Source organism: Polypterus senegalus, chromosome 7 (assembly GCF_016835505.1).
Source record: "Polypterus senegalus isolate Bchr_013 chromosome 7, ASM1683550v1, whole genome shotgun sequence".
In the NCBI taxonomy this organism is placed as follows: domain Eukaryota; kingdom Metazoa; phylum Chordata; class Cladistia; order Polypteriformes; family Polypteridae; genus Polypterus; species Polypterus senegalus.
In genome coordinates this window covers 168319078-168337648 of record NC_053160.1, presented here as the reverse complement: position 1 = coordinate 168337648, position 18571 = coordinate 168319078, and the positions used below count along the sequence as shown (strand labels likewise).

At 39.8% G+C, this 18571-nt stretch overlaps 1 protein-coding gene across 1 annotated transcript in view; it reads right to left on the bottom strand.

Annotated features, from left to right (window-relative positions):
• The window catches only part of zgc:114200 (uncharacterized protein LOC559336 homolog), a 65501-nt gene that overhangs the window by 35165 nt on the left and 11765 nt on the right, over nucleotides 1-18571 (bottom strand). Inside the window, exons 2-3 of the mRNA XM_039759588.1 lie at nucleotides 18049-18219; nucleotides 10632-10705 (exon numbers count right to left, since the gene is read on the bottom strand). Of these exons, the coding sequence (XP_039615522.1) occupies nucleotides 10632-10705; nucleotides 18049-18219 (245 nt within the window). The remainder of the gene's footprint in view (nucleotides 1-10631; nucleotides 10706-18048; nucleotides 18220-18571) is intronic.

Sequence of the window (18571 nt, the reverse complement as noted above, 5' to 3'; positions counted from 1 at the left end):
CCACTTCTTTTAACTTGATGCCCAACCTCTCATGTGGCACCTTATCAAATGCTTTCTGAAAGTCCAGATAAATAATATCATAAGCTCCACTTTGATCGTATCCTTTTGTTGCCTCCTCATAGAATTCCAACATGTTAGTAAAACACGACCTCCCCCTTCTGAACCCATGCTGACTGTTCAGAATAACTCCTGTCCTTGTCATGTGTTGCTCAATCTTATCCTTAATAATTCCTTCCATTAATTTTCCTGTGATGCTTGTTAAGCTTACTGGCCTATAGTTGCTTGGATCTGCCCTGTCACCCTTTTTATATAATGGGATGATATTTGCCATTTTCCAGTCCTTTGGAATCTCTCCAGTGCACAGTGACTTCCTAAAAATATGTGTCAAGGGTTTATATATGTACTCACTAGCCTCCTTAAGAACACGAGGATAAATATTATCTGGGCCTGGTGATTTGTTTGATTTCATCTTATTTAATCTGAGCAGCACTTCTCCCTCTACAATTTCCAAATCCCTCAGTACCTCCTTAGTAGTTGTGTTTACCTCTGGCAGGTTATCCACTTGCTCACTTGTAAACACCTCAGAAAAATGTAAGTTTAGGGCATCTGCTATTTCATTGTCTGTATCTTTTAATTCCCTTTACTATTCCTGATGAACTTGACCTCCTCCTTAACTGTTCTTTTACTACTAAAATACTGAAAGAATCTCTTGGGGTCTTCTTTCGCCTTATCTGCTATATTCCTCTCCAACTGTCTTTTAGCCTCTCTGATATCCTTCTTAATGGTTGCCCTCATGTTCTCATACACTCTGTTCTCTTTGCAGTCATTAGTCTTATATGCCTTATACAGCAGTTTTTCCTTTGCAACTTCTTTTTAAATCTTTATTAATCCATCGTGAGTTTTTTAGTTTCCTATTACTTCCAAATTTAGGTATGTATCTGTCCTGCATTACATGTAAAACATTTTAAACCTGTTCCACTGCTCCTCGACTGTCTCCACATTTAAAAGCTTATCCCAGTCTATCCTACTTAGACTTTGTCGCATCTGCTCAAAATTAGCCCTACTAAAGTTCAACTTAACAATTTTAGTCTTTGCATCTGTACTCTTACAAAATACTGAGAATTGTATTACATTATGGTCACTTGACCCTAGTGGTTCAATCACCTCTACACCCTCAATTCTATCCTGATTATTACAGAATACTAAATCCAGACAGGCTTCACCCCTTGTTGGTGCTTTAACATGCTGTGTTAAAAAACAGTCACTGATTACTTCTAAAAACTCCTGCTCTTGTGCTCCTCCATCTGTAAGGTTATCCCAGTTAATATTTGGATAATTAAAGTCCCCATGACTATAATATCCCCCTGTAAACTTGCCATTTTGATATTACTAAAAAGATGTGTGTTGAAATTACTGTCTGAATTGGGTGGTCTATAACACACTCCTAAAATGAGACCTTTTCCCTAATATTTTCCAGGCAAGCCACATGTCCTCACTAAGATGGGGCTCATCATCCAACTGAAGATGACTTACATTTAATTCCTGTTTGGCATAAACAGCAACCCCATCTCCTTTTCTGTTCTGTTTATCCTTCGTAAAAATGTGTATCCCTCTATGTTACACTCATCCCCATCTTTGTTATTTAGCCAGGTTTCCGTTATTGCTATAATATCATAATTATGCTCTGCTACATACAACTCCAACTCACTTACCTTATTTTTGATACTTCTAGCATTAAGGCAAGCTATTTTTAATGTGTTAATCCTTCTACCTTTACGTGTTTGCTTAAAATTTACATTACTATGCATTTTTATTTCTACACCATTGTTTGTTCTTCCATGTATAGATCTAAATCTGGCCTGTCCTAAACTCCCTGCCCCCATTCCCTAGTTTAAACAATCCTCGACTAGCCTACACACACGCCTCCCCAATACATTGGTGCCCCTCCGTTCAGATGTAACCCGTCAGGCGAACAGGTCCCATCTGTTCCAAAAGGAGTCCCAATGCCCCATAAACCTATACCCTTCTACCCTGCACCAAGATTTGAGCCACGCGTTAAGCCTTCTAATCTCCTCAATCTTACCTGGACTGGCGTGGCACAGGCAGAACTTCGGAGAAGACTACCTTGTCAGTTCTGCTCCTCAGCTTGGTACCTAACTCTTTGAATTTGGATCGCAGAACTGACAGACTACCCTTATGTATGTCATTTGTTCCAACGTGGACAATGACAACTGGATCCACCCCGCTCTGGCCAAGAGCCTATCCACCCTTCCAGGAGGTCTCCCACCTGTGCTCCCGGAAGGCAACACACCGCGAGACTCTCTCTCTCTGGAGCACACCTGCGCTTCAATCCCCTAATGATTGAGTCCCCAACTATCACTACCTCTCTCTTTTGGGAACTGTTTTTGAGGTGGCCCGTTGGGGCTCCTCACCCCTGCCTACCACCTCAGAATTATCAGAGTCACCGTCCAGCTCCGCCAGGACATGATAACGGTTAGACACTTCTAATTCTGGGGTTGATGCCCCGGACAGTGTGCACCCTTTACCTTAGCCTTGTGACCGTGACCCACCTATTCCTACCTGTCTGGTCTGGAATCTCCTCCCAGCCACCTTAGGGGTGCACACTCTCTCTAAAGGACACCTGGGCCAAGTCCGCCAATTCTCTATTACAACGCAGGTCAGCCAATTCCTCCTCCAGTTCAGCGACCCTGAGCTTGAGGTGCTGGATCAGCTGGCATCTCTTGCAGATGTAGTCCTCATAACAACTGGCTCTTCCAAACCATCATCTATATGCTCTAAAAAAAATATGTAAAATATTTTAAAGAATGAGACTAGACACATTATAAAAAACTAGACATTAAGCCCGTTACAATAACGGGTGCTAGAACAGTAGTGCATAAACATTAGTAGGAACAGTCTATATTAAATGGCAAGGGACCTTGTATGTGGCTGTAATATGCGTCCCTGTATTGTGTGCCTTTAATTTTCTCTTGCAGTAATACTGGTTTATATTTCCGTAAAATGCCTGTAATTTTGTCAGACAGTAATACAGTGGAACCTCGGTGAACCAAAGTAATTTCCCCCGTAGGATTGTATGTAAATACAATTAATCCATTACAGACCATATGAACTGTATGTATATATATTTTTTAAGATATTAAGCACAAATATAGTTAATTATACCATTGAATGCACAGCGTAATAGTAAACTAAATGTAAAAACATTGAATAACACTAAGAAAACCTTGAACAACAGAGAAATCTAACACTGCAGGAGTTCGCGCTATAGCCTTACGCCGCTCGCTAAAAACACCTTTTTTAATTAGTTTTAAGCACAGGGAAAAAAATGAACATTTGAAAAATCCGTAATCTAATAAACAACCAAGAAAAGTAACATTGCAACAATTCACGCGTGTGTGTGTCTGACTCTGTGGCGGGCCTGCGTGCGCGTGCGTGCGTGCGTGCGCGTCCGTGTTTGTCTGTCTCTGTCGCGGGCCTGCTTGCGTGTGTGTGCGTGCATGTCTGTCCCCCATACAGGCCTGCCTGTGAGTGTGAGTGTGTCTCTCGCGCAGGCCGGCGGGCCGGCTGGCTGTGCGTGCGCTCGTGCGTGCATGCGTGAGTGTGCGCTCGTGCGTGTGTGACTGCCTTCCTGCCAGCCTGCATGTCTGTCTGTCTGTTGCGCGGGCCTGCCTGCCTGCGTGTGTGTGTGTGCGTGCGTGTCTGTCTCTTGGGCGGTCTGCGTGTCTGTCTGTCTGCCTCTCGTGCGCACGCACCTGTGTGTGTGTGTCTCTCTCTCTCTCTCCGCACACACAGGGAATGCACAGGAAGAGACTGAACACGTGCCGTGTGGCCCCGCGCATGCGCACTTCACCAGAAGACACACACACACAGACACCTGGACGCACACAGGGGTTTTATTAAAGAGGATGTAGGATCATGACCATTTCTGTGGCTGCAGGATGTCTAATGGAGGTTGATTAATTTTGTTTTTATGCAAATGTTCAGGGACCTCACGGAACACTTATCACTGTATCTGTTTGCTGTAGGTATTGCTGAGATACATACTATTTGTTTGCAAAAATAAGAAGGAACAATTGCTGATGAACTAACATCATAACAAAGTTCTTAAAGATCAGGCTTACTGTTTTAGAAACAATAGCCTGTGTCAACAACACAAACTCCATTTTATCTGTTCCTTAGATGTTTAATAATGTGTGTTTCTCCCCCAAAACCCCTGGATAAGATAAGTGCAGTTTGAGGATAACAGAGATAACATATGAAAGTTAACTTCCAACAAAATTTTCTGTTCACTTAATAAAACATTTGTTTCTTAACTAGCGTTAGGTGTTTCTTGTTTTTCTGCCTCTAAGCCAAATCAAATACTTTTCTTTCTGAGTAATGTCATGCACTTCTTGATTATGGAACTTACCTACATTCACAATAAAATAACCTTTGTTCTTCTGTTGGCCTAAAACTCCAACAGCAAGTGTACTCTGAGTAAACAGTAATAAAATATGTATGTTGTAAATGAGGCTAATAAAAACTATAGTCATACTGCTATCCATGGCTGCTGATCCCATACCGGCAGCACTGGGTGCAAGATAAGAACCAACCCGGAACAGACAAGTGTTAGGGTATTGTAGAGGGCATTAACTGGCACAATCTCATACTGTATTTTCAATTAAGCTAACATGTACAGCATTAGGATGTAGTAGGAATGTTGAAATACCTACAGGAAAACTCATGGCCAGATATGGAGGATGTGCAGACTGCATCTTAACTTAGCAGCCTTATAAAAATCAAAAGATAATGCCTTTTCATAAACACCACATTAGAAAATTATTCCACCTGCAGTACAATGTGATCTCAAATTAAGTGCAATTATCTGAACCACAAACACTAGAAAACTGCCAACTGAAAGTTTCAGTACAACATTTAGCTTCTTTAAAAATGTTTCATTTGGTTATTTTTGTGTGTTTCTGGAAATCCCCAGATTAAGTTAATAATTTCATAGGAAAACAAAAAGTTTACAGTATATAAAAAGAGGAAGTTCTTCAATTTGATTGCAAGATATTTGAAGTCTCATATTCATTTTACAAAATCTAAATGCCCATCATTTATTAAATTTTACTGCATAACTCAATTAAAAGTAAAATAACATATGGATATCACATTCACTAAAGAATTTGTTTAAGGTTTATTGAAATATTCTTGTTTTTTTACACCTCTAGCGTACACTGCTTTCACTTCGTGTTTCTGGCACATTCATTTATTATTTTTATGCTTAAATTCATTTTTTTTTACCTTTAAGTGCAATTAGTACTAGGGTGTTTTACCATGTTAGCCATTATGGATGTAATGAGAAGTCGAGCAAAATGACACCTTTTATTGGCTAACAAAACAGATTACAAGGAAAGCTTGCATAATGTAATCTTTTTAGTTAGCCAATTAAAGGTTTCATTTTGCTTGACTTCTCTTTACTTATAAGTGCAAGCAACAGAATTCTAGGATCACGGAAAAATATGAAAACAACTTAACAGATGGTTGCTGAAAAGATAAAGGTGACCAATCTTTCGAATATTTTATTTAAATAACGCCTGCCAATGTAATAAATTAGTTTCTTGGTGTGCATGTTGTCTGATTGAAGTCTGCATGCTCTTCCCAATCTAATTCCAAATCTCAAAGATAAGTAGGTTAGATTAAACAGGCTTTTTAAATTGTTATAAATAGTTCTAAAGCTATTAACCTTATGTGGCAAAGGTGCTATATAGGTGTCAACCCGACAGACTGACAACGGAGGCACATGTAAAATAAACAAAAAACTTTTATTTTTCTTCAGCCGTGGGGCACGTCTTCCCCATGTCAGACAGGCCCAACACAGTCCCAAAACACCCAAAAGCAAAAAAACCCGAAACCACACTCTTCTTCCTCCACTCCTCCTCCCAGGCAGCTTCGTTCATCTCCTCCCAACTCTGGCGCCCGGAGTGGTGACTGTCAACCTCTTTTATAGCCCACCTGGAAGTGCTTCAGGTGCTCGTTGACCTACTACAGGCTGCACCTCTGGGTATGACTACGTTCCCACTCAAACGGGCTCGCTAGGCTGTGCAGCTCCCCCTGGTGGTGGCCACAGAGCCCAACAGGAATGACCGCCGGTGTTCCAAACTATTGGCCCCGATGCAACCCAGGGGGGATGCCAACAAGTGTTCCGGGGGATGTAGTGTGCATCCCATGACTGCTCCCCCGGATCCAGTGTCAAAAGAGCGTCCCGACAGGGCATGAGTCCCGGGCATGAGTCCCGGCCATCTGCCACACTTGTAATGGATAAAATGCTTTGGATATTTTTTAAAAACAGTAAATGTATCTCTAATCATTAACGGCTGTATTTCAAAAGTCAGTTAGTGGACTTGAGATGCAAGGAAAAAGGATGAGATGAAAAAACATCAGACCATATCAATTGTTTGCACGGTTAAAAATGTTTGGGATAAAAGTGTTTCATTTCCCTGTAAAATATGAATAATAACAAGTGCTTCAATTATACTAAAATATTTACATGATGAGTGACATGGTGGTGCAATAGTTAGCACAACTGTCTTACATTTGCAAAGTTTAAGTGATACCTTAAAGAGTCAAGCAACCATCCAAATGTCACAATGTACACTATTAGTGGAAACAGAAAGATGCACAAACGTACTAAAATTTTTAACTATTTATCAGGAGATTGTAGATAAACCATAGCGCTAATCCTCCAAAAATCTAGGTCTATGGTAACACATAATGAAACAATGCATCTTAATGAACAATTGATTGTAAGAATTTACATTACACTGTCAGCATGCTAACTTATCTTGTTTAGCTGGATGTACCCTAATCCATGCACTATTACACATTTTGAAAGGGTGTCTTATTTTATTTAATATCAGAAAAGAGTTCACTTTACAAGGGACAAAGGTTCTTTCAAATCTAGCAGGAGTAACTGACCATGATGAATAACTGCTAACCTTTGGATATTTCAGCATTTTGGAGTCATTTTTTATATTAAATCTTTCTTTGTCTGCTCTTTAGATTGGTAAGCAATATGGAAATAAAATGTAGTAATAGTGAGAGATTGGTATTATCTCTTTGTTTTGGTGTTCAGAAAATATAAGTGAAAAATATTTTGCAAATCTTTTGAGACAGATAACACAAGCCTCCTATAGTTGATTGAGAAAATATTCAGACCCCTTCACTTTCGGCACACTTTAATGTGTTGCTGAATTTGCCTATCAATCTACATTACATTCTACAATATTTAATGACAAAGTGAAAACACATGTTTTCGGAAAGGTTTGCAAATTTATTAAAAATCAAAAGCACGTTAATTTCCCTTCAGCAGTCTGCAGTCCTGCTCTGTGAGTTTGCATGGTCTACTGCTTAATGGCTGAGCTAAAGATTGCATGGCTATATGCTTGGTTGTATGTACCTGTTAACAATGGGGGCAGCTGAAACACCTGACCTCAATAATTTGGAGGGGTATCCACATGCTTTTGGCTATATAGTGTATATTAATACTTCAGAGTGTTAGTGCAGCAGAACGTTTGTTAAGATTCAGTAAATATCTCTGGGAGTTTAACTGAAGTATATTTCTCATGAAGACCCTCAAGAGGCAGATGTGGGACTTTTGGGTAAGTTTCATGTGAGCATTTTTTTGTTTGCATTTGAATGTGTCTAGTCCATAAGCCAACCACTACTAAACACCACATTTCAGATATTCTTAGGGAAGATATACTGCAATAGAAAAAAGTATGTTTTGTTTAGTTGGCTGTGACATCTCATATGTTAGAAAACAGGGTTTTATTTCACTGTTAGAAAGTCTGGTGAAAGCAAAATTTGGCAGATGTGAAATGTACAGCGACATTGTTATGCTTCTCAACTATTTGTATAACACAATCTTAATAATACCATAATGATTATTAATTTTTTACATTGCAAAAGTATAACTTCATGTATGTTATAATAGATGGTGTAAGACTGACGCTGTATAGCGCCTGACCCAACACAGATTAGACACGGGAGGCACGTGTAAAATAAAATAAACTTTTATTTTCTTCGTCTGTTGGTTACGCCTTCCCCGTACCCAAAGACACAACACAGTCCCAAGCACACAATAAACACAAATCTCATCTTCCTTCTCCACCACTCCTCACCAAGCTTCGTCCTCCTCCCACCCGACTCTGGCCACTGACTGGTGGTCGCTGGCTCCCTTTATAGTTCACCCGGAAGTGCTCCAGGTGCTTGATCCCTGATTTCCGGCTGCACTTCCAGGTGTGACGAATCGGCTGCCCACACAGGCTCAGGAGTCCCAAATGCAGCGCCCCCTGGCGGTACCTGCGGGACCCAACAGGGCTGCACCCAACTCTAATTCCTAGGATGCCCTGCGGGAACACGAGGCACTGTTCCACCCCGGGAGGTAGACAACTAACGTTCAGGGGGAGGTATTGCAATGTCCATGGCTGCTCCCCCTGAATATAGTGTGCAGGAGCGTCCCGGCTGGGTAATTACGCCAAGCCCCTGTCACAATGGATAAGAAGCATACACCTACGAGATCAGAAGCAAACAGCACAGATATAGGGGGACTTGCAGAGCAATTGGCAGCAAACTGCTGATTGTTTTGTGCTTTTCTGTTTGTTTTAGCCACCATTCAGTCTCACAGCAGCTTACAAAAAAAGATATAAAGCAAAGTTAGAATAATAGTTTAAGACAAGCTAAATCACTCACTGGCATTGTGCAGTGTATGCTGCTTCTAAGAACAGATGCATGTGTGTTCAATGTCCGTTACAACCTAACGCCAGAAGGGTGCATGATCTGTGTAAGTGAGGACTACACATGCATGAACTAGAAATGTTTTCTTTGTTTGTGAAAGCAAAAAAATTAAACTCCAAACCTCAAATTAAGTAGGATTCAAATCAACATAAGTGAAAGTAAAAGCCCATAATATGCTGAGCAAGGAGGTCTCTTGTGGCCCCTTCATCTTTCCATTTGAAGAAGAAAAAGGAAATTTCCAAAAAGAGCCAAAGGCAAAATTAGCAAAGTGAACAGCTCTTCCTTGTATCACACACAACAGTTAAAATAATGAAAGATGCAATGTATGTCATAAAGAAAACCATTAAGTAAACAATGGATGTATTCCCAACACATATTATTGAGAGATTTTTATCTTGTATATGGACCCTAAGATCTTGCTATCAAAGTCTTGCATAAACAGTGATATTTTTATCCATTAACTGTATAGGAACTTAATGAATTCAGCAGGGGTTGTGTGTCTGACACAGCCCTAATCATAATTCTGTCCCCCAAATGCACATGCATTTGCAAATAACCCGTCTTGTGCCAAAGCTGTCAGTATTGGCCTTGGAACTCCTCTGTCATGAAATGGACTATGCAGGCAAGAAAAATCCACTGTTAGTTATTTTAGGACAATATAAGGTTTTCAGTGTTTTAATCATTGTTTAAAATGCTACATTTCAATGCTACTATATTGTTTTATATCACCCATATGACATCTACAGAACATACAGTGCTTTGAAATGAGAAAGAACACTCAGAACTGGCAGATTTTCAGTCAAATAAATCAGTAATCAAAATCATCCACAAGAATCAAGATCAGTGTATCTACCTTACCACGTCTACTCCATTGTACTACTTGGTTGTTTGTTGCTTATGTATGCTTTAATCTACAATTTTAAATATATTACTGAAGGATAATGCATTTGCTGTATTTGCTGTTTATTTTAAAATGCATCTTTACCTACATAAAGCACCTTGTGTATTCAATTAACACTATTATTAAAAAATAAAAATTGATTGATTGAAGTCCATATTCTGGTAAGTGACTTAAAAAAAATCAAAGGAATACACCCACAAAACAATATTTTTTTATGTTATTTGCCCCACATTGTTTGTAGTGGGCAGCACGGTGGCGCAGTGGGTAGTGCTGCTGCCTCGTAGTTAGGAGACCCGGGTTCGCTTCCTGGGTCCTCCCTGTGTGGAGTTTGCATGTTCTCCCCGTGTCTGCGTGGGTTTCCTCCCACAGTCCAAAGAATTGCAGGTTAGGTGCATTGGCGATTCGAAATTGTCCCTAATGTGTGCTTGGTGTGTTTGTGTGCACCCTGCGGTGGGCTGGCGCCCTGTCCGGGGTTTGTTTCCTGCCTTGTGCCCTGTATTGGCTTGGATTGGCTTCAGCAGACCCCCGTGACCCTGTAGTTAGGATATAGTGGGTTGGATAATGAATGGATAGTTTGTCGTGGTAGCTGACATATATTTTTAAAAGGGTAAGTAACATATAAAAAACATAATGTTTGGGTGGAAAATTCCTTTAATGGATTAATGAATATAGGCAGACAATACAGAAGTATCTGCTGTTGGCAAGGTGTCAACATTAAATTAGTCTATTATTAACAGAAATCAGTATGGTTTGTCTCTGAAAGAGGAAAATATTTGCAAGAGGTCTCTTCAAAATATTATTATATCTTAGTTGACTCATTGATAGGTGTCCCCAAAAGTCCCTTCTTATCTTACTTAATACTTCAGTAAACTGTATTCTAAAGTACAGCATCTAAAAGCAAACCACTAGCAGCTTAAAGCAAACTTCCTACCATAGGCCATTTGCTGGACTGAAATAGGAGAGCTGTCATCTTCACTCAGTGCAACAAGGCCTTCCATGGCTTTCCTGTTAGAAGAACAAAAAACAAACACATCAAGCAATCTGTAGAACATCTTTAAATCAGAATCAATAGCTTTTACAAGTAATCTAATTCATATCACTATCAATAATGGTAATAGCACACTGAACCTTTCAAGAATTAGGTGATGTTAAAAGTGGTGTCATAGCGAGCAGAGCTGGAACTAGCTGCTCTTTCTAGTATATTTAAATATTCTTAATAAAAATATAAATAATAAACTGGTTAAGTTTACAGATGCCACTAAAGTAGTGAAATAGCTAACAGTTTAGTATCAAACAAATCATTACATAGGGATCTAGACAGAATTTAGACTTGAAAAGACATGTGGCAGATGAAATATAATGTAAAGTATTAGATACAGGAAGTAGAAATGTTCCATTTAAATACTCAATGTGTGAGGACTTGGGGAGTGTCTGAAATTTGAAAATATACCTTACAAGTAGGACTTGTGCATCTTCAGTTGCAATGATACCTCCCTAATGTCCACTAGTATAACCTGCAACTGGATGGCACTCATCCTGTGATTCAAGGATATCCCTATACTGTGCAGCCTTCATTGTTATAACTGTTTCTCTATAGTAACTGTCTATTTACATTTTAGTCCAAATTGCTTAGCAAAATTTTAATATATTTTAGAAACATTTCTGCTGAGTGTAGTTGAATAGAAACTGATAATTTATGAAGAAAGTTTGCAAAAGTTAAGACAAAACTAAACTGCAGTAGAAGTGCTGTCACCTTTGTTAGCCACATACTGTAATCAAATGTTGATTATACAATCAAAAGTGTGAAGCTAGTCTACTATTTACCGTTGTGTATTTAACATTTTGTAAATATGTTAAAACTTTTTAAAGTAATCTGTTCAATATTTTGTTTAATTAAAAATGTCTTTGTTGATTTGTTTAGAGTAAAATAATTATTTTATTGAACAGACTTTGTCTTCAACAAACATGAAAGGGATTAAATGGCTTTAAGAGTTTTATGTAAAATTATAATATAGTGAGAAATGTTTTCTTACAAGATTTGTTTCACAAAGAGTGCTTGACACAGCCCTAATTATAATTCTTTCCTGACCTAGTCATTTTTGGTTGTTAAGTATACCAGTGAATTCATATTTTTCAAGATATCCCAAAATGCAGATTTTTGCCTTTTACTGTGACATAGTTATGTATATTGTAAGAAGACGCTACATAGTAACCGACCCAACACAGATTGACACGGAGGCACAGGTAAAATTAAATAAACTATTTATTTGTCTCCACCTGTGGGGCACATCTTCCTAGTGAACCCCACAGGCAATACACAGTCCCAAACACAGTACGGTACACCAAAACAAGCACCACTCCTCCACAAGCTGGCCGCTGGCTCCGTTTTATTGGGTACCCTGAAGAGCTCCAGTTGGTTGATTGCCGACATCCGACTGCACTTCCGGGTAAGGTGAAACCAGCACCCAAAAGGGCCCAGCAGCTTCTGTTGCAGCACCCCCTGGTGGTGCCTGCGGAACCCCACAGAGCTGCACTAAACTCCAACCCCAATGAAGGCCTGGGGGAGACCAGGCAACGCTGCAACCCACAGAGGCTGCCATCTAGCATCCAGAGGGAGATACTGGGCTTCCCACCCTTGTTCCCCTCCCCCTGGCAGATGTGGTGAAGGGGCATCCTGGCCAGGCATGGGCCCCGGCCATCCGTCACAATATATATATATATATATATATATCATGTCACGCACGCGTGAGTAGGGGGCCGCGGACAGACCTTAATGCGATCAAGAAGACACATGCCAGGAGGGAGTGGCGGGGTACTAACCTTTCTCTCTTTGTTTCCCACAGAAGAAAAGACGCACCGCCACCATGACTCTGCTTGCTATAGTTCCCGCACTACGTTACTTCCGCCCTTCCTCCGTCCTCCACCTATGATGTCATCGATCCCATCATCCACCACGGCTCCTTCCCAGCATTCCTCCACTTCCGGACCCTCCTCCTTAAATACTTCTCCGACGCCATTTTTTGTGGTCAACTGTTTGTGTTTGCTGAAACGACTTTGACCTTGATATTGTTCTGTTTAAACTGTGGATTATTTTACAGTATACGGGGCCGGAAACCCCAAATCTTTATGTTTGTTGGTTCTTTCTTATATATATATATATATATATATATACACATATATGTATATATACACATACAGGTAGTCCCCAGGTTACGGACATCCAACCACGATATACGAACGGGGCTGCAGCTACAATGCATGCACCTCAGTAACTGATTCTCCGTCATCTTCGGCCTGGGGACACTGGTAATGCTGCAAGCAGTGGCTGGACGGAGGCTGCAGGGGGGTGATTTCGCTGCTCACACAGTGTAGTGTCCCTCGGATTGGCTCCCGGCAGCAAGCGATTTCACTGTCCACCCACCACACACGGCTGTATGTTCGTTCACGGTGGGCGGCTGATAATGCTGCAAGCGGTGGCCGGAGAGAGGCTAGAGGGGGGGCGATTTCGCTGCTCGCGCAGTGTAGTGTCCCTCGGGCGGCAAGCGGTTTCACTGCCCACCCACCACACACAGCTGCCTCATTCATTCTCGTTGGGCGGCTGACAATGCTGCAAGCGGTGACCTGGTTGTGGCTGAATGGAGTCCATTGAGGGTGAACGGGGCGGCAGGGGGTAGCATTGTAGTGTGCATCAGATGGCTGCCTATTGAATGGGGGCGATTCACTACCCGCCTTTGGCCGCACCGCGTTTGTTCTCGGTGGGCAGACGCTGCAGGCAGCATACTGTAGTGGAGGTGACTGTGAGGTGGGCTGGTGATGAACCGCCCGTCGATGCCCCCATTCATTCTCAATAGCATGTCTGCTTGTACTGTTATGCACATAGCAGGAAGATGTCTCTTATCAGTACATCAAACGTGTTGACGACTGGTGCCTTCCAGCTGTGATAACGTGTACAGTGCTGTGCAGAAGAGCTCATCTTAATCTTTTGTCTTCACCCTTTAAGAATGTCTCTGAAACACAAATGTGATGCAAGTGCTGGTGATACAGTAAAGAAGAGAATAAAGTAGAAATAATAAAAAGGTCAGAGAGAGGTGAAACTTTATCATTCATTGCCAGAGCACTTGGTTACAGATGGTCAACAACAGCATTTATTAAATTTATGTACCTGTTCCAACTTACATACAAATTCAACTTAAGTACAAACCTACAGTCCCTATCTCGTACGTAACCCGGGGACTGCCTGTATATATTATTTTCCCCCCCCAAGAACCATTCTCTAGTCTTCTTGTGATTTTTCTATTAGAAAATGCAACATTTTTGTTGCTTTAAAATGGAGTATAGAACTATAGGAGAAAGCCTTTGTGTGCATATTGTTTACCAAACATTACCTTTGGTAGCACTGCACTGTGCGGTTACTGTCTTATCTCACTTTAAGGACACAGTGGCATGCAAAAGTTTAGGCACCCTTGCTTAATATGTCTGTTACTGTGAATAGTTATGCGAGCAGAAGAAGAAACTAAATTCCAAAAGGCATGAAGATAAAGACGACAGATTTCTTTAATATTTAAAGCACAATTACATTTTTATTTCCATCATTCACAGGTACAAAATACCAAAAAAATGGAAAGGGCCTGAAGCAAATATTTGGGTCCCTGACATGGTCAGTACTTAATAAGACCCTCTTTGGCAATTATCACAGTTTGTAAATGATAATTTTCAATGATGTTTAGTTCAGGGGACGGTGACAGCCACAGCAAAACCGTCAGCTTGCACCTCTTTAGGTATTACATTGTAAATTTTAAGGTGTGTTTCAGACCCATCCTGTTTTTAACTTCCACTTTGTAGAGATGGTATATTTGCTTCCAAAATTTGCTGGTATTTGTTTAATCCATTCTTCCCTCTACCAATGACATGTTCCCTATGCCACTGGCTATAACACAAGCCCATTAACATGATTGATCCACCCCCGTGTTCTTTTCCTGGAATTTGGCACCCTTTTTTCTCTAAACATTCCTTTGCACGTTGTGACCAAAAGTTCTATTTTGACTTCATCAGTTCACAGGACTTGTCTCCTAAATGCACTAGGCTTGCTTAGACATTAAATTGCAAACTTCAGGTGCTGAATTTTGTGGCTAGGAAATAGAAAAGGTTTTCTTCTGCTGACTCTACCACGAAGGTCATATTTTTCAGATGTTGTTGCACACTAGAACAGTTCAACACCACTCCAGAGTGCGTTAAATCTTCCTGAAGGTCTTTTGCAGTCAAATGGGTTGGTTTATTTGCCTTTCTAGCAATCCAATGAGCACTTCTTTCAGAAGTTTTCTTGGTCTTCCAGACCTCAACTTGACCTCCACTGTTCCTGTTAACTGCCATTTGATAATACCATTATGAACTAAGGAAACAGCTGCCTGAAAATGCTTTGCTATCTTCTTGTAGCCTTCTCCAACTTTGTGAGCATCAACTCTCAGAGTGCTAGGCAGCTGCCTAGAGGAGCCCATGGCTGCTAATTATTGAACAAGGTTTGAGGAGTCCAAGAATTTATGCAATTTGCATCACCTGAAGTTTCCTAACAATGACTGTGAACAAGCCATAGTCCTAATGAGCTAATTAAGGTGTGAGACCTTGGGAAAAGTTGCATAGTGATCCTTTCCTTGTTTCACTGTAAAATTGTACAAAACAAAAACAATACACTAATCTTGCATAAAATGCTGAAAAGAAATGCTAAAGAAATCTTTAACTTTATGCCGTTTCGTGATTAGTTAATCTTCTGCTCACTTAACTATTCACAGTAACAGACATTTTAAGTCAGGGTGCCCAAACTTGTTCAGGCCACTGTGTCAGTAAGTACATTCTGTATACTCAAAAAAGTTCAACTTTAACACCAGGGTATCTGAGCATTTGTATCCAAATTCAAGTTTAAGTTTATTGTCAACTGCAAATAGTACAGTTAAATTAACTTGCCACAGACTAGCGCCAGCAGTACAATACCTTCAATGTACAAGAAAAGATATTGACTGCATTATTGTTGTGGTGTGAAATTTTGATTGTAAGTTGAGAAATATTTTGTATGTCTTTATTTGTAACTTAGAGAAAGCAATGTAATATTAGTGTTATATCATTGATAAGAGCGGCAATGTTTAACTACCCCCCTTAAGGACTGAGTGAGGAATTTTACGACAGGTGCCTAAAACCAGTTTGGCAAGTGACTCTCTGCAGGACTCTCTCTATCAGCCCCTGCAGGAAAGCCACACTATCTAGCTGGCAAGCATCAGCTCAACAAATAGTTTTGTGGGCAGTGAAAAGTATTGTGTGCTCCCATTCGTCAGAAGTATGGCTGTTCAGGATTGGTTTGAATCAGAGGGTCATTCTGTAGGACAACTCCCTATTGGTGTAAAGATTTGGACAAAGAATGCATAAATTTGCTTGCTTTATTCCTCCCTCTCTCTGTTTCTCACAACATAATGACGAAGGGGCATCTCACAAACGATGGACGGAAAAGAAAATCACACTAAGAAGCACAACTTGGCAGCCATATTGAGACAGGAACATGGCCTGTTCTAAAGAAAGCTGACTAAAAATGATGACTCAACTAGTTGACATTTTAAGTAACTAACAAGTCTGTGCCGCCTGAAACTATATATCAGTATTTATCAGGGTGTATGGTTGCCAATATTAAAATGTATTTTGCTTATTGTTATTATTTTATGAATATTGTCAATAATACATTACTTAAAGCTATAACTTTACTCCTGCTTGCCTTTTACTCTGTGTAATTGCCTGAGGTTATAGATGTAGCAGGGAAGGTGGGGAGAAGTTATAAAGTACCTTACCTAATTAACAGTGGTATGTCTATGGGATTTGAGAAATTCTGACAAAAGCTACACATTAAAGAATACAAAACGGGAAAGTAGCGTAAAATTGAACTCTACCATAATAAAACAACTACAATAATCCCTCCTCGATCGGGGTTATGCTCCAGACCCCCGATAGGTGCGAAGTAGAAACCATATGTTTGTATGGTTAATTTTTATATATTTTAAGCCCTTTTAAACTCTCCCACACTGTTAACATTATTAGAGCTCTCTAGACATGAAATTACACCCTTTAGTCAAAAGTTTAAACTGTGCTCCATGACAAGACAGAGATGACAGTTCTTTCTCACAATTAAAAGAATGCAAACATATCTTCCTCTTCAAAGAATGCGTGTCAGGAGCAGAGAATGTCAGAGAGAGAAAAGCAAACAATCAAAAAATCAATACGTGCTTTTGGGCTTTTAAGTATGCGAAGCATGATAAAGCGGCATTTTGTAGAGGAACGTCCGTATCCTCTAGGCAAACAGCCTCTGAGCAAACAGCCCCTCTGCTCACACCCCCTCCGTCAGGCAGAGAGAGTGAGAGAGACCGAGAAAAACAAACAATCAAGCACCGCGCGGGAAGCATATCATATATCATTGAGGAGTTTTAGTTAATACGTAATACATGATCTGATTGGGTAGCTTCTAAGCCATCCGCCAATAGCGTTCCTTGTATGAAATCAACTGGGCAAACAAACTGAGGAAGCGTGTAACCTAAATTAAAAGACCCATTGTCCGCAGATATCCGCGAACCAACGAAAAATCCGTGATATATATTTAGATATGCTTACATTTAAAATCCGCGATGGAGTGAAGCCGCGAAAGTCGAAGCGCGATATAGCGAGGGATCACTGTATCATAAATTTGATATGATATATATATATTGTACAGTACTTAAAATATCATGCTGTTTTCAGTATGAATGGCTGTTATGTAATCTTATGACCTATAGATAAAAAATTGTCTTTGAATCTAAAGTTGTGCATGCTATTGGTCTGTTTCTGTTCGCTATAACAAAGGAAGAACTGAATGTGCGGCATCAATGAAGTCTTTAATAATACCTACAACAATTGCCTCCTCTGGTGGAAGGTGTTAAATTAAAAAGGACTGATATAAGTAAAAAATAAATAAATAAATGATAACAACAACAACCAGTGCACCTATAGTTATTAACTGACTTGAACTGACAGAATTGAAATTATTAGCTGGGAAAGTATGGACTGAATAAATATCAACACAGAATATTGCAATTGTGTAGAGAACCTGAATCATTGGAACATTTTTATGTTCAGCAGTAGATATGAAAACCACAAAAATAAATTTAGAGACAAAGTAAGGTTAAATTGGGTATTGTTTGAAAACTATTCTCATTAAACATCACATACTTAAACTATACAACGTTTATAACTGAAACAGTCAATGCACTTGATATACAATATATTGGTTTATGCAACTTTATTTGGGGTCAGCTCTTTCTCATTGGGGAAAAAACACTCACCTCAGTAACTTGTAGTAAGCAAAGCGAAAAACTTCCTGTAGTATGACGGAAAACATAACCCCAAATATGAGAAGTCCTCTCTGCAATTGGTAATCTTCGTTATTGCTTGCTTTCATTGCAATAAACCATACTAATGAGGACATTAGCAGAGATAACAACCAGAAGAATGCCCTAAAATATAAAAAAAACGTATTGAATTAAAATAATAAAAAATATATCTTGTTTAAGATAATCCTGACCACAGAAATCCTATAGGATTCTTCCAATAGATTCAGTATGGGTAACAATGATAACGTATGGGGCAGTAATATAAAACACCATGTCATCAGTACCAACAGATCATTTTGGATCCAATTCTTCCCTCATAATCCTCCTAATCTCTGGCTGTTTGCAAAGATGGATAACCAGTAATTCAATGGCAACTGCAAAAAGAATCTGTAGTAACAGACATCCCTGTCTGTTTCCATGTTTTATAGTGAAATACTCAAACATTAATAGTTATACTGCTTACTTGAACAGAGGC